Below are 17888 nucleotides of genomic sequence, written 5' to 3' on the forward strand. Positions count from 1 at the left end.
TGTGTCATGGACCTAATGTGTGATTTCACCACCCCAGGGAATTGAATATTTTTGGATCACATATTTGATCAGGTCCACAGCCTAAACCCAGAGTCATCAGGCTGGCCCAGCAATATTCTTTCATGCTGTCATTTAAAGCTCTTATATTCTCTCCTTTTCCCTCCTTCCCACTTCACTCATACTTGTGGGTGTGTTTGAGCCACATCTTGGTGGTGCTTATATTTAGTTCTAGTTAGTGCTCCATATTCAGTTCCATTTAGTGCTCAGGCACTACTTGCAGATTGGTGTTCAGGGGACAATGTGGTACCAGGAATCAAACCTAGGTTTTCTTCATGCAGAGGATGTGTTCCAGCCCATTGAGATATAACTCTGATACCTCAAGGATCTTACTTCTCTTGCTGGTGGCTCTAACATACAGATGGATTTTCTTTGATAATCTGACTCTCTAAATTTATAATCTGACTCTAAGGGCTCTAGAATTTGACTCTATAAATGCTTTAAGTCAGTCTTTAATTTGGAACACACTTGGGCATATATTTAATTTAAACCTACTTGGCCTCATGTCGAAGTTCATTACTTAGTTGATACTCAGACATGAGCAAGTGCCATATAACTGGGCTCCGAAAATACAGGTTATAAAATAGATCTAAACTGCATTTCCATAGACTTGACTATAATTTTGTAGTAGATAAAATTCAGTTATCTTCTGTAATCGTTTCAAATGAAAACTGAGAATGTGATGAGAGTCTATGAGACTTTTTAAACATGCAACTAACTTATGACTGACTGAGGCTTACATCAGGGTCTGAGCTGTCCAGAACTTTGCCCTTTGTGTCACATGCCTTACACTGGGCCTTTCCTCATAGTTATTCCATAGTATCTAGTGTGATGGTTTTCAATGATCTGATCAAATATATTGATTTAAAAGTAATCTTTGCAGAATGCTCTACCACTTTTTTCATCCTTTAATTAAAAAATTTATTGAATATTTACTGTTCACCCAGCACTGTGAGAACCCAGTGGTGAGCAAGATACAGAGACACAATTAAAAGTAAACAAATAGAAAAGGGGGCTGTAGAGATAGTTCAGGGTTTTGCTTGTTTTTTTGGCTTTTGGGTCACACATGGTTTGTTCATGGTTTTCTGATTAGGGATCTCTCCTAGTGAGGCTCAGGGGACCATATTTAATTCCAGGGATCAGCAAATTTTATAAAAGGAAAGTACCTTAACATTCACCTATATTATTTCTCCAGACTTGGATATGGAAGACAGGATTCAATCCCTAACACCACATAGGATATTTCTGAATGTACTGTATTGACTTATCTTCCTGATAGATGCAGACGCTAGTCTTAATGCACTTCCAGTAAGATTAGATCCCTGACAGTACATTTGTGTTTACAGGAATAATGCCTGAACATGGACCCAGAGGTAAACACTACTGAGCACTACTGAGTGTGATTCAAGCCCCAAAACCACCCAACCCAAATATAAAATACACAAAACAAATAAAGAAGAATCTTGGGCAATTTGGTGGTGATGAGGTGCAATGACTTTTTACCTCAATAGCATATACTCTATTGTTTTGTTTTGCTTTTTTTTGGGGGGGAGCACACAGGAGGCGCTCAAAGGTTACTCCTGGCTCTCTGCTCAGAAATCGCTCCTGGCATGCATGGGGGACCATATGGGATGCCTGGATTCTAACCATTGTTGGTCCTGGGTAGGCACTTGCAAGGCAAACTCCAGCCCTCATACGATCTATTTTTTAAAATATTTTATTGAAACACTGTTGATTTTCAAAGTTCTTCATAGTGGAGTTTTTAGACATTCAACATACCAGGGCCAATCCCACCACCAATGTCAACCTCTCTCCACCACAGTTCCCAGAGTGCATCTGTCAGTAGCATATACTTTAACACTATTCTAACTATATTATCTAAACTGTAATAAAAATAAAAAAAATAAAACATGACATTTTCAGATATTGTTAAATCTTATAAAGAGACTATTTGAGATGGAATGATTTAGTTCTGGAAGCCTCATGGAATGCATAATATCTTGAAGATGTAAAGTGCAGCTCAGAGGAAGTTACTCTCCCTGCACTTGAAAGGCTGCAGACAAATAACATTGCTGTTGTGATTATTGTCTCATGTCTAAACCAATCTAATTCACACTTGACTTGTTTTAAAATTTCTTATTGTATAAATAGATGAACAAGAGAAAAGAGGGAGTAGAAATATAAATTTTCTTGTAATGACCCTACTCAGATGTAAGTACTGTAATATGATGTGATATTTATATTTTATTCTGGGTACTTTTCTTTATATGTCCATTACAAAATTAGAAATAAAGTCTATTGCTACTATTGCTACATTTTTAAAGAACCGAAGAATAAGAAAATGTATTTATTGTGCTATTTTTATTCATGAAAATGACTTCCAAGTTTTTTTTTTCTAATTTGAGTAAGACTATAATGAATCCTTGTAATAAAATGCTCATATATTAAGTTTCTTTCCTTGGATAGATTCCTAGACTTGAAGTTAGGGTGAAAGGACATGAACCCTTTTAAAGCTCTTGATACAAAAGACTAAAATATTTTCTGAACATATTATATCCATTTACCATCCCAATATAATGCATGCAAGGGCTAGACTTTATGTACCTCCAATAAGATTGAGAACTATCAATAACATATTCCTTATTTTATAGGTAAAAATAGCATCGCAGGGCTGGATAAATTGCACAGTAGGTAGAATGTTTGAATTGCATATAGCTGACCTGGTTTCAATTCTTAACATCCCCTTATGGTCCCTAGAGCCATGACAAGAGTGATTTCTGAGTGCAGAGTCAAGAGTAAATCCTGTATGGTACCCCCCCCAAAAAAAAACAACAAAAATAGCATCACAGCATTGTTTCTAATAACATTTTTGATTTAACATTTTAAGCTTGCTTCTTTTTCGTATTGTTGTTAATGTTTATTATCTTAAGAATATTTAATGTTTTCCTTGCTCCCTTCTTGAAAAGACTTAAGGCAGTTTCAAGCTAATGGAAAATGTAAGATAACATAAATCAAGATGAAGTTAAAAAAGAAGCATTATAATGTTAGGAAAGAAATTTAAAATCACATGGAACTGACAATAAATTCACTACCAGTAGGCAAGAAATCTGCCTACAAGTTTTACAAAAGTTACATCAAAAGCATATTGGTGGGAAACAAAAGGGGGTAGGAAGGCAATGGTGTAGGAAGAGGACACTAATGAAGGTAGTGGTGTTCGTACATTGTATTCCTGAAAGCCACATAACTAACTTTGTAATTTCATGGTGACTAAATAAAGAAATGAAATGGAAAAACTTGCCACTCACTTAGCTTATATTGAAGTGAGAGAAGATTTTTCAAGATAAATATATTAAATTGATATTAAAATTTGGTATGATTTTGTACTATTTTTATTTTTGTTTTGTGCTCCATAGGTGTCAGACAATGTGCTAGCCAACCTGCAATATGTTAGTAGCCATGTCTACTTGGTAGGTGTGGTATTAAATTAAAGTCATTTGTAGCAGCATCTGGCATGTAAAGTAGTCAATGAGTATTAGATTGTTATTTATTATAACTATTATTATTACTATTTTGCGGACACACATACATATCTTAGAGGATTCAGCAGCAAATCAATAAAAAAAATCCCAAAGAATTGTAATAATGCTTTCTACTTATAAAAGAGCAAAGTGAGCATCTGATATCTTTAAATATACCTTATCCAATTTAGTATAATACCCCTTTGTTTCTTTTTTTGGGAGGTATATAATTTTTATTTATTTTTTCACAAGCATGATTGTAGTTGGGTTTCAGTCATTAAAAGAACACCCCCTCGATAACACAAAATCAGATAACAAGCATGTCACCCTTTGATCTGTGCAAAAGCCAAGATTGCTATATACAGTTGACTGGATGTTACAACCAGGACGGGACAATACACATCCAGGGACCAACAACAACAGCAACAAAAAACTCTAGCCTAGCTTTTGGTCTATGATCTGTTCAATAAACAAGAGCTCCAATTCCAGAGGTCTGACTGAGACAATCGCAACTGAACGGGTCTTCCGGAAACATAACGAAAGACTTTATCCCAGGCTCCACCCTAGGAGCAACAAAATGACCAAGACCACCAACTACAGAAGATGGATTAAAACGACACTGAAGAAGCAGAACTGCTAGAACCACAAAGAAAGACTTCATCATAGGCTCCATTCCTTGAGCTGCACAGTCACCAAGATCTCTAGAGACAGAGGTCTGATTTTTACCATCCATGACGAAGCAGAAGTCTTCCATACACCACGAAAACACCGAGGGGAGAGTAAATGATCATGCAAGGACTCTATAGTTAATCCCATGACAGTACACTTCAGGGGGGAGAAACCCTGTATCTCCTAGGCCAAGGGAATTCTCTTTATAATAACCCCAATAGTTACTGTGCCTATGCAGGGGGAAAAAGAAAAAAAAAAGCACAAAACAATAATTTTTCCACATATTTATCGATTGATCGATTTTTTGACGTCTTTATATTAGTGTAGAGATTGAAGTTGATGTCTCCAATATTATTTTATTTTATCTTATCTTTCTCTTTCTTTTTGCACTCTGGCATGAGTTGATTTCAGAACCGAGACTGTTGTGTGGTGCTTGTCTTTATTGCTATGGTGCTCACTGGATATTTAATTTGATATTTCTTTTTGTGGTGGTATTTCAATTGCCTTTTTCACATCATCTCTCAAACTGAGGTTGAAATCCTCTGGAAGGACTCCACCTGTTTTCAGCATATTTGACTTCTTCTTCTTCTTTTTTTCTTCTTATTTTGTACCCCAATCTATTGATTTTCTTTCCTTCAAACAAAACCACATAACTAAATTTATCTAGCTCAGCTTCTTAAACAGAGGGGGAGACAGGGGAGGGTACCAGGACCAAACAGATATATGATCACTAATAGTGAGCTGGACAAAGAGGGGACCACCTACTGTAGCAGTCCGGGGTGTGATGGTGGGGTATATGGGTTGCAGAAGGTGAACTGAGATAGGGGGAGGACAAATGTGTTGATGGGTATTTCCCTGACTCAATGTTGATATGTACCTAAAATACTACTGTGAAAGATATGTAAGCCATTATGATCAAAATAAAAATTAAAAAAAAAAAAAAGAACATCCCCTTTCACCAGTGCAACATTCCCAGGAGCAATGTCCCCCTCCCTCCTTCCCAACCCTTGCCTGTACTTGAGACAGGCATTTTACTTCTCTCACTCATTAAGATTGTCATGATAATCATTAGTGAAATTATTTCCCTAACTGCACCAATACTATTTGAGCCTTTTGTTTCTTAAAGTAGCTTCAGTGACATATAATTCATATTCCAATTCACTTCTTAAAGTGAAAAATTCAACAGTTTTAGAAAACTGACAAAATTTGTGTGATCTCAAATACTTCTCCCAGGCAACACTGGGATTTCTATAGACAAAATCTCCAGTTCTGATGACTTTGATCATTTGTTGTTTGCTTACTATGCCTCTTTTTATCTGACATATGGGAGATGTCTTTTTAAAATTTATTTATAATAGATCTGTTGATACCTACATAATAAGTAATAAATGAATAGAGCTATATAAAGCTAAACTAAAATTCTGAAAAATTCTAAATCAATTGCAAGTTGATAAAATGAATACTTTTATAAGCAGTATCTTAACTTCCATATATAAATGAACAATAACATTATAATTGTGTCATATTATATTTTAAAATTTTCATAAAATAAATAATACAAATGTAAACTATAGTCAGAGAAAAAGGAATTAAGAAATTATTAATGGAAAAATCCAAGTTGTTCCTATAAAATTATAAAATGTGTTTTAGCAGGATACAAAGCACCCATGGATTGGGAGAAATTATTCACATAATACCATTCTGAGAAGGGATTAATATCTGAGATATATAAGGCACTGGTAGGGTTTAGCAAGAAAAAAATCTAACCCCATCAAAAAATGAGGTGAAAGTCCCAAATAGTTTCTATGAAGCTGATATCAAAAGCAGACAAAAATATCACAAAATAAAAGAGAGAACTAAAGACTCATATCCTTGGTGAACACAGATGCAAAGATAATCAACAATATTCTAGCACATACAATCCAACAACTCATCAAGAAGTTTATACACCAGGACCAAGAAGGAGTCATTACAGGGATGTAAGGACTATTTAACATACACAAGTCAATCAATATAATACACGATTTCAATAAAAGAAAATACATATATGATCATATCAATAAATGCTGAGAAAGCATTTGACAAGGTCCAGTACTCATTCATGATGAAAGCTCTAACAGATGATAATTGAATGAACTTTACCCAATATTGTCAAAGCCACTTATCACAAACCCATTACAAGCATTACTCAAGAGGGAAAAATTAAAAGCTTTCCATGAAGATCTGGCACAAGGCCAGGATGCCCCCCTTTCATCACTTCTATTCACTATAGTACTGAATTACTTGCCATAGCAATTAGGCAAGAAAAAGACATCCACAAGGAAAGGAAGAAGTGAAGCTTTTGCTGTTTGCAGATGACACTGTATCTAGAAAATCCTAAAGACTCCACCAAAAGCTTCTAGAAACAATAGACCTGCATAGTAAAATGGCCAGCTACAAAGTTAATATGCAAAAATCCATAGCTATTCTATACACAAATAATGAAGAGAAGAAAAAGATATGAAAAGAATCAATCCCATTCACATTGTGCCTTAGAAAATCAAGTGCCTTGGAGTCAACTTAACTAAAGAGGTGAAAGACCCATATAAAGAAGAATATAAGACACTGTTTCAAGAAATAGAACACAGGGAAATGGAAATATATACTCTGCACATGGATTGGGGATTAATATCATTAAAATGTCAATACTTCCAAAGGTACAATACAGATTTAATGCAATTCTTATAAAATAACCAGACATTTTTTTTTAAAGAAGTGGATCAGACACACCTGAAATTTTTAAAGAGCACTAAGCATCTAGAAATAGGTAAAGCATCCTTTATAAACAAAAGATGGGAGGAATTAATTTTCCCCAATTTAAACTGTACTATAAAACAGTAGTCACTAAAATAGTATGGTATTGGAATAAGGCACTGGCAGATCTTAATAAGAAAAAAATTCATTAGAATTTTAATATCTGTTGAGAAGAAATGAACAGAAATTTTCTTAAAGAAAAAGACAGATGACCAAAAGGTACATGAAAAAATGTTCCATATCAATAATTATCTGTGAGATGCAAATCAAAACAAAAATGAGATACATCTCACACTACAGATACTGACACACCAAAAATAATAAGAAAAACCAGTGCTGGGGTGGTTGTGGGGAGAAAGAGACTCTCATTCAGTGATAGTTGGAATGCCAACTGGTCCAGCCTATCTGGAATACAATATGAGCATTCCTCAAAAAACTAGAAATTAAGCTTCGAATAGAAAAAGAACTACCACCCCAGAGAATACACCCTAGGGGCCCCAAAACACAATGCTTGAAAAGTCATCTGCACTGCTATGTTCATTGCAGCACTATTCACAATAGCCAGAATCTAAAAACAACCAATATGCCTGAGAATTGACAGTGGGTAAAGAATCTATGGTACATCTACCAAATGGAAAAATTAAGTCATGAAATATGCTTATACTTGGGTAGATACAGAGAGTAGTATGCTGAGTGAAATGAGCCATAGGGAGTGGGATAGACACAAAGTGGTTGCACTCATTTATGGAATATAAAAAAAGATAGTATAGTAATAATACCCAATGACAACAGAGATATGGGCCAAGAGGACAAATCTATGGTAGAAATCTTACCACAAAGAGTGGGAGTGTGCAGTTAGGGCAGAAAATAGATCACTATGACAATGATAGTTGGAAATAATTACTCTGAATGAGAACTGGGTGCTGAAGGGAGATATATGATATTCATAACATTATTTTTATTGTAAGAATTTATTATTCAAGAAACAAAATTGATTAACATGAGGTAAACTAACATAACATAATATAGTAACACAACATATAATCTAATTAATATAATATAATATAATATAATATAATAATACATGTAAGTCAAAGAAAGTTTCTGATTAAAACACAAAATTTTTTTCATAATGGCTTACATATCTTTCACAGCAGTATTTTAGGTACTTATTAATATTGAATCAGGGGAAAACCCATCACCAAATATGTCCTACCCCTGTCCCAGTTTCCTTTGTACAACCCATATACCCCACCATCACCCCCCGGGCTGCTAGAGTAGGTGGACCCCTCTTTGTCTGGCTTACTATTAGTGATCAATATCTGTTTGGTCCTGGAACCCTCCCTTGTTTCCCCCTCTATTTAAGAGGCAGAGCTAGATAAATCGAGGTATGTGGTTTTGTTTGAAGGAAAGAAAAGCAATAGATTGGGGTACAAAATAAGAGAAAAAAAAGAATTCAAATACGCTGAAAATGGGTGGAGTCCCAAGGCTTCCAACCTCAGTTTGAGAGATGATGTGAAAAAGGCAATTGAAATACCACCACAATACAGAAAGAAATATCAAATTAAATATCCAGTGAGCACCATAGCAATAAAGACAAGCACCACACAACAGTCTCGGTTCTGAAATCAACTCATGCCAGAGTGCAAAAAGAAAGAGAAAGATAAGATAAAATAAAATAATATTGGAGACATCAACTTCAATCTCTACACCAAAATAAAGACGTCAAAAATAGATCAATCAATCAATCAATATTTTGAAAAATGATTGTTTTGTGCTTCCCCCCCCCCCCTTTTTTTTCCCCCTGCATAGGCACAGTAACTATTGGGGATATTATAGAGGGAATTCCCTTGGCTTAGGAGATACAGGGTTTCTCCACCCCTGAAGTATACTGTCATGGGATTAACTCTAGACTCCTTGCATGATCATTTACTCTCCCCTTGTTGCTTTCGTGGTGTATGGAAGACTTCTGATTTGTCTTGGATGGTAAAATCAGACCTCTGTGTCTAGATATCTTGTTGACTGTGCAGCTCAAGGAATGGAGCTTGATATTCATAATATTATTTCAAAAAATATTGTAAACCACAGTGACTAAGCAGAATAAAGGAAAAGACAGAGAAAAAAAGAGGAGAAGAAAGAAGAGGAAGAAGAGGCCAAAGAAGCTGAAGAAGAGAAAATGAGGAAGAGGAGGAGGAGAAAAGATGACAACGAATAAATGAATAAGAATAAAAAGGAGGAGGAAGAGGAAGGAAAGGAGGTGGAAGGAAGAAGCAGGACGAGGAGTAAGGGAATAGGAGGAGGAAAAGGAGGAAGAGAAAAAGAAAAAGAATAGGAGGAGGAGAAAAAGATGAAGGAGGAGGGGGTGGAGGAGATGGAGAGGAGAAGAGGAGATGGGGGAAAAGGAAGAGGAAAATAAAAAGGAGAATCAGATAAAGGAGAAGAAAATATAATAAAAAGAAGATGAGCAGAGGAAGAAGAGAAGGAGGAGAGGAAGACGGGAGAGGCGGAGGAAGAGAATAAGAGGAAGAAATAAAGAAGAGGAAGAAGAAGAAGAAGAGGAGGAGGAGGAGGAAAAGAAAGAGGAGAAGGAGGAGAAGAAGAAGGAGGAGGAAGTGGAGGAGGAAGAAGACTGACGATTTAAGAAATAGGAAATTTTGCAATTTGCTGTTATGCGTATGAAACTGGAAAGTATTATTTTGAGTGAAATTAATCAGAATGAAAGGGAGAGACAAAGAACAAACTCTCATATGTGAGATATAAACAAACAAAATAGGGGGGCCGGAGACATAGTATGGAGGTAGGGTGTTTGCCTTGCATGCATAAGGACAGTGGTTCAAATCCTCGCATCCTATATGGCCCCAGGGCCTGCCTGGAGCGATTTCTGAGCATAGAGCCAGGAGTAACCCTTGAGTGCTGCCGGGTGTGACCCAAAACACCAAAAATAACATAAAATAAAATAAAACAAAATAAAATAAAGAAAGAAACAAAATAGGTGAATAATAAATACCCACAGGCAAAAGAAACAAGAAATCTTGAGTAGGAAGCTTACCACAAAGAAGAGATGAAGGGAGGAGGGTAAACAGGAACCAGGACAATTGTAATAGAAAGAAGACACATGGGGATGGTGTGCTGTCAAATAGTGATATACATGAAATCCTATTATTAATAAAATTACAAAGAAAAAGATTTTCTGGGATTTGTCTTTCTCTTGACATTTTTCACTTAGTATCAATTTCTACAGTTTCATCTTTGTTATGATAAGATTTTGTCTTTTAACATGACTAAGTACTTCTTTATTATACACCACAATTCCTTTATCTACTCATCTATCATTTGTCCATTAGCTGCTTCCATATCTTAATTTTTACAAATTATACTACAGTAAAAATGGGTGCATAAATACATCTTTTGAGCTAATATTTTTTTGTTTTTGGCCACACCCAGTGACTCTCATGGATTATTCCTGGCTATGTGCTCAGAAATTGCTCCTGGCTTGGTGGACCATATGGGACTCCGGGGATGGAACCAAGGTCCATTCTGGATCAGCCCTGTGAAAGGCAATGCCCTACTGCTGGGCTATCACTCTGGCCCCTTGAGCTATTGTTTCTGTGTTCTGTGGATCGATAGTAGACATAGGATTTTTCTGGTATCCACTGTTGGATATTATTGTAACTATATTTTGGATATATTGAGATATCCCTACTATATGAGTAGCTGAATTGACTTGAATTACCATTCAATGTGAAAGTTTCTTTCTTTTTGTTGTTTGTTTGTTTGTTTGTTTGTTTTTGGACCACACCTAGTGGTGCTCAGGAGTTAGTCCTCGCTCTGCATTCAGAAATCACCAGACAGGCTCAGGGGGCACCATATGGAATAAAGGGATTAAATCTGAGTCAGCTGCATTTAAGGCAGTGCTATCACTCCGACCTCCAAGTTTCTTTTTTACTACATCCCTGCAACTATGTAAGCTTCTGGAATTTTTTAACTTTATTTATTTATTGACTGGTTGGTTGTTGGCCATACCCTGCAGTGCTCAGAGGTTATTCCTGGCTCTGCTCTCAGAAATTGCCCCTGGCAGGCTGGGGGACCATATGGGATCCTAGGAATCGAACCTAGTCCCTCCGGGGTCCACTGCATGCAAGGCAAATGCCTTCTGCTGTGCTGTCTCTCTGGCCCCTGGTATTTTTAATGTAGGCCATTCTCATAATTATTCTTGTATTTATTTTGCATTTACCTGGTAATCTGTAATGCTAAGCGTTTTTTTCATGTGCCTACTAACCAGCTGTCTGCAAATCTTCTTTGAGGAAATATGTACTTAATTTTTCTATGATTTTTTTGGGGAAATTGTGGACTATATTTGTGTTCAGGGTACATATGCATAATTGGGGAATTCAGCTGAGGATTGAATTCATTCTTCCCCTCCCCATTTCTTTTTAAAGTTGTTGTTTTACATTATTATATTTTGTGAGTTTCTCAAATACCTTGGCTATTAATTCAATGTAAAATGTATGGTTTACAAAAAATATGGTGTACAAATGTGTGTTTTCTCTTATTTAGTAGGATATCTTTTTATTTAAATAATAGTTTCACTTGCTGTTTAGATGAATATTAGTTGCATGTAATCCCATTTGTTTATTTTTCATTTCATAGAAACTGATATTATGGAATTATTTTACCTATATCTTCTTCAAAGTATTTTTATTTTGGGGTTTAATATCTGAAACTTTAATCCATTGAGTTAAATTTTGTGCATGTGAGGTTGTGATCAGTTTTATTCTCTGTAATCTAGTTTTCCCCAAAATATTTGTTAAGTACCCTTTTTCCATTTTATGCTCTCATCCAAGCAATCTTTTGTACTTTTTCGTTAAAATTATTTTAGTTTACTGAAGTTTTTTTTTAGAGAATATGTTGCTGTTCCACTATAAATTTTTGTTGTGAGAGTGAATGGAATATTTCTCCTGCTGTTCTTTCCCAGTCTAGCTATACATGAAGATTGTGAAAAGAGCATTTCTTCTAAACTACAGTGTTATTTAGGTTTTCTTTGTTTATTTTTCTATTCTTTCTTTTTTTGGTTTTTGGGTTTCACCTGGTGACGCTCAAGGGTTACTCTTGGCTATGCGCTCAAAAATCGCTCCTGGGTTGGGGGACCATATGGGACGCGGGGATCAAACTGAGGTCCGTTTTGGATCAGCAAAGTGAAAGGCAGACGTCCTACCGTTGCGCTATCGCTCCCTCCCCAGGTTTTCTTTTCTTTTGAGAATTTTTCTATGTAGATAGTTCATCAAAACAGTACCTTGTTACCCGTCAGTTTCTGGTTTTGTTGTTGGCTTGTTGGGTGCCTGGAATTAAATCCAGACACTAAGACAAGTGAAGCACATGCTATATCACCGAGCTAAATCCCTGGCTTCCTAGATCCCATTCTTGTTTCACTTTTTCTGGTTTTCTGATCTTGTAGGTCATGATGGAGAAGTCGTAAAATACCTTTCCCTCAGAAGACCTGTATATTCTGAGCATGTAGCCACATCACTCTGATGACTCCTCTCTGAACAGCCCTTCCATTTTCTGCTTAACTTATTCATATTCAAATTTTGGTAAAGTTTCTTTGCTTAGGGGAGTTCTTCTCTAATGTTCCAGTCAAATTAGATCTCCAATGAGGATCTCTCCAATGAGGGTTCTGATGTATTTTCCTTTAGAGTAATTTCTCGTGGTATCATTCATTAGCTAAATTAGTTGCTCCTTTGATTTATTTCTGTTACCGTACTTACTGCAAGGATATGGTCTATTTCTCTCACTACTAAATTTCCAGCCATTCAGCCTGGTGTTCAGAATTGAAATTGCTGACATTTTGTGAATGAAAGAATGAATGAACTTAGGTGTACTTCCATTTTCTTTCCCTTCAGTTCAAACTTCATTTTCAGTGTCTTATTTGTCTTGGCATTTTGACAGTCCTCCCTTCTTCAAGATCAGATTTTATTATAGGAATTATGTTTTTTATTAGTCAGCCACATGCTGTTATAGGAGTATCAATAAAGCTTTTTATTATTTGAAGCAAATGCTTATAATTTCCTGCGAGAAAGTGAGTGCAAGTATCATTGCCTTTAATATTTTTGGTTAAAGTTTGTTCTTGCCCTCATAGCAGATCTATTTACATTTTGTATTTACTTGAATGTTTACTAGGAATATTTCTCTAAAGCAGCTGCACCGTAAGCTTATACAAAAATGACATTAGCTTCCTTTTAACTCAAAGACACTTTAAAATACATAGGTCAGACACATAAAGCTAAAGCAAAGGTAGAATTTTATGTAAGAAACTGGAAAAGGAAAAATTAAGAAAAGTTCTTAATAACCAACAAGTAGCTTGTTGTGAATGATGATCCTTTCAGCCAATTTGTCCTGTGAAAAGTGGAGCTTCCATTTATTTTTCAGTATACCTTAAATTTATGAAGTGATTTTCTTATCTTGTCTTATATTTCATAAAATCAGATATCAATGGCTAGAATGTCCTAAGAACACTATAGCTATTCCTTAGATCATAGGCTCAGATGAAAACATCACTGCTTAAAAATAACATTGCAATTTCTATCCACCTATCTGTCCATCATCTCCAAAATGCCAAAAAGAAATTACTTCACATAATGAAGCAATGGGTGCTTGCTTCCATCTGTCTACTTTTCTCTATTTTCTACATTGCCTATAATGAGTAGAGCTAGTTTTATGTCATAGAAATTTCCAGATAAGCTCTATTAAATATATCAGTCATAAATTCTTACTTTCATGGTTGCATGCTTCAAGAGAATACCGGCTTTGAAGCCTGGTGCTTGTTTCCAAGAAGAGTTGGTGGGAGCCTGTGAGAAGCTACATATATTACTTATAGTGTAAAATAAATTACTTCAGCAAAAATAGTTCAGCTAACTGAGGGTAGACCATCTTCAATTTCATTTGCACAGCAGGTCAATCTCTCTCCCTTAGGGTTATCTGTAGGAGCAGCCAGCAACAAGATTATTTCTTCCCTCCAACCCCTTACAGCCTAAGAGAAAAATAGTATTCCAACCTGCCTGACTGCCACACATAGTGAATCATAAATCCCTGCATAGCTTTTGCATTTTTTTATTTGATTCAAAGTGGTTGGTTGAAGCCATTGAATCTCAACTCTGAAATGGTGATCAAATGTTTATACAGTTAACTCTTAGTAATGCTATTAATTGTGCAAAATGTATAGCCAGCAGGCTAAACAATAATAACCAAGAAGAAAAAAGGAGCCATTACTCAGTTATCTAAGATCTCAATTATAGATAATTGTGCAGTCAGCACTCAACTGATGGACTGTGTACATATATAGACTTAAAAAAGACAATAGGATTTTATCCAAACTTATTTCCTTTAGAACTATTTTATTTAGGGTGTTTAGATGAAAATATTGATCTAATTTCTGTGAATGTAAAATTTTGAGCATGAAATAGTTACATAAACAATAAAAAATGTCATGAAGTAAAATATATGTGATAGAGAAGTTATTTTAAGGAAAATGAGGAAAGAAATATTGGGAATCCCTTTTGTTGCAGATTGGGGTGGTTGGTTAGATGGAGCCCTAAGAAAGAGATAGATATATAAATTTCTAGAATAACTCTTCTTAAATAATACTTCTAGGAAGTCTGGGGATTATTATCATCAAATTTGGGTAATATATTTATAATGGAAAACATGGGAGATTATCTCACAATAAATAAAAAGAGTTTGAGAAGGGAAAAAGGCAGACAATTAAAAGCATTAATGTGGTGGTGCAAAAAAAAATCTTAAGTTAATAACTGAGATAGGACTATGGAAAATGGGATGATAATGGCCCCTGGTCCAATGGGAGCCGGGCTGATATACAGTATTTGAGCAAGCCAAGGGAAACAAAAAGATGAAAGATTTGAGCAAGGGTGGAAGAGTCTTCAGATTCCATCTGTATCACTTCTCATTTAGATTTAGACTATTTTTGCCTATACAGCAGAAAATAAAATGTTTCAATAGACCCACAGGAGACCAGAAACCTCTATTTTCACAATGTTTATTTTATAAACAATGTTTTTAACAATCAGAAACAAAATGCTATCAAGTGAATTTGTAAAATAAAAATAGAGGTAGAAAATTACTAAGAAAAGGCAAACTATGGGATGGGGGGAGGAGGAAGAAAAGGCAAACTACAAAACCCTATTTTTATCAAAATTAAGTATACACATAGACACACATGTGTGCAGGCATGCACACATACCCTCAACTTTAATTCTCATGTTTTGAATTAGTCACTGATGAACTTTTGCCATCTCAAAAGCACTGGGAAGAAATGAAGCATGGAGGTAGTATATTGTTAATTTTAGATTGTCATGGACTATGGAATGTGTCCAGAGCAAGCCCAGAGGCATAAAACCCACTACCAGCACTCATCTTAGAAAGTTAAATTTTAGTCTACAGAGTGGCGTTCAAGGGTCTGCATGACTTTGCTGTAGGGCACTTTTATCTCCTTGTGATCTTTCCTTCTTTTCAGCATGTCCTATATATCAGTACCTGGTGAGTTAGTTATGCTGTTGCTTTTCCCCAGCACTTCCACCCTTAACACCTTCTTTATATTCCTTGAGAGCTTCAATAATGTCACTTTTCACCCAGGAGTCCCACTAGCTTTAGTTCATGCCTAAGCTCTGGCTTTGAAAATGCAATCTAGACTTCAGCTGGATATCCAAACTCTATTTTTAAATTCCATGTATAAAATTGAACTCATCATCTTATATTTTAGCCCATTATATATCTTATCCTTTTCTTAATACTTGAGTTATACTCTCATCTCAGATACCTGAGAATTCAAAGATTGTTATATCAAAATGTACTTTTTTAAATATGATGGAACATATTGTCCTATTAGATGCAAGAATAAAGACATATTATAGCATAAGTTACAACATATTAAATTATAACAGACAATTAAGAAAAGTGAGAATAAAAGAAGGATTACCTTAGGGTCATGTATTCCAGAAAGCTCTTCATAGATCTTCTCACCTACCATGACAGCAGCTAAGTTGGCTGTGTATGTGGAAAGGCAAAACATACAGAAAATGGCCCAAAGATTCATCAGAAATCTTCCAGTCCAGCACTTAGGGGGTTTAATGGCTGCTGTTCTACCAAACAAGAGGGCATAACAGACATTCAAGGCTGAAGAGAAGGAGAAGACTTTACTTCTATTCCGACCTTTGGGAGTCATACCAAAGGGGCTCTTCCATTCATAGAGAGTGAGGAAGATGGCAGTGATGTGCAGAGCCACAAAAATCCCCAGCCACATTGTCCAATGGAGTGGCCACATGAAGGCTCCAATGGGAGCTGCTGTGTCTCGTGTCCTCACTAAGATGCCCAAGCTTGTGGAGAAAAAAGGACTAGTGAAATCTATCACCTGGCTTCGTGCGGTATTAATGCTGAAGGAAGTGACTGCCATGTGAGCTGATCCACCCAGGAGATCACCAACCAGCCCAGTCCAGTGGCCATTTTTCCAAGCGCCATATTTTCCATCTCCAACAATGTAGAGGTCAAAGTCAAAGTTCATGTCTTCTGCTAGCTTTTCCAGCAGATCAATGCAATATCCATAACAGCACTTCTTGAATTGGATGGGCACAGTGTCATTACTGCTATGGAGGCTGCTAAAAAGGCTGTCCAATATTGTAGAGTCATTAGTTAAGGGGTCTAGACAGAGTTGACCAGCGGGGCACAAGCCTTCATCATCAACCTCCCGTGTGAAGACAAATGGATGTTCTATCAATGTAACCACTCTTAGATGCAGCTTACTTGAGTGCTGGAAGTGGGTTTTGTGCCTCTGGGCTTGCTCTGGCCATATTCCATAGTCCATGACAATCTTTCCTCCCTGCCAACTACCCAAGCGAGTCCACATTGGCTGTCCCATGGGGTTATGTTGTAGATTCCAGATGAAAAAATTATTTTCTGAGCTGATGATAGTGGAACCTTTTACTCGGATGGAACCACTGAGGCCTCTGAAAGTGGTGTTGGCTAGAAACCTAACAAAGAGAAGAAGAGGCACAAAGAAAGAAAGGTGAGGCTAAGGCAGTGCTCATCTTTCACACCAAAAATAACTTATTTTCTTTAGAAAAGAAATCATCTATAATTTTTGTAGAAACTAATATGCGGGACACTTCCCAGAGTTTTATTTCCTTGAGAAAATGCAGTAACATTTCCATGGTCTAATGCCCTAGCTTGGTGTTTGACTCTAGGTCTTACTCCTAATCGATTTGTTGCTTCCTGTTGCACACTCTTAATTCCATATTTTAAAGCTTTCTAAGCAATGGGATTTCTATCTTTAACATGTGTCATTTCTACTATTTTCTACATTTAATTTTAATTAAATTTTAACAAGTTATTTTTTTTCTTGGTACAAGGAAAATGCAATAAAGATGCATATACTTTTATAATTGTTTAGAATGCATTCATAATTTTTGAGAAGAGTCAAATCTTGTTAACGACATCTCTCTTAGTACAGTGGAAACAATCACCATTTTTGTCCCCATGAGGCCAGTCAAAGCTGCATGTTGGATATCATCCATGGAACAAAGGAAAAGATGATAAATAGACCTGAAACTCTCAGGATAGCCTCAGGCAACCTTCCCTTTCTAAGTGTTTAGAGAAAAACATTGGCTCTGGCTCTAGAGAGCATTTCTGCCAGAAGTCCAAGCAAGGAAAATTACCAATGGAATATAACGATCCGTAACCCTGTGAACCAGAGAAATGTCCTGCATCTGCCAATATAGTCGAGACTGGAAAATATTTGGTTAGATCCTCTTTTTTTAGTCTGGGAATATAAAATAACAGGAGGTA

The 17888-nt window shown here is 36.1% G+C and overlaps 1 protein-coding gene across 1 annotated transcript in view; it reads right to left on the reverse strand.

Annotated features, from left to right (window-relative positions):
• The window catches only part of GRIN3A (glutamate ionotropic receptor NMDA type subunit 3A), a 214829-nt gene that overhangs the window by 106493 nt on the left and 90448 nt on the right, over positions 1-17888 (reverse strand). Inside the window, exon 3 of the mRNA XM_049770011.1 lies at positions 16027-17074. Coding sequence (XP_049625968.1) covers positions 16027-17074 — 1048 coding nt within the window. The remainder of the gene's footprint in view (positions 1-16026; positions 17075-17888) is intronic.

Source organism: Suncus etruscus, chromosome 1, assembly GCF_024139225.1.
Source record: "Suncus etruscus isolate mSunEtr1 chromosome 1, mSunEtr1.pri.cur, whole genome shotgun sequence".
Taxonomy (NCBI): domain Eukaryota; kingdom Metazoa; phylum Chordata; class Mammalia; order Eulipotyphla; family Soricidae; genus Suncus; species Suncus etruscus.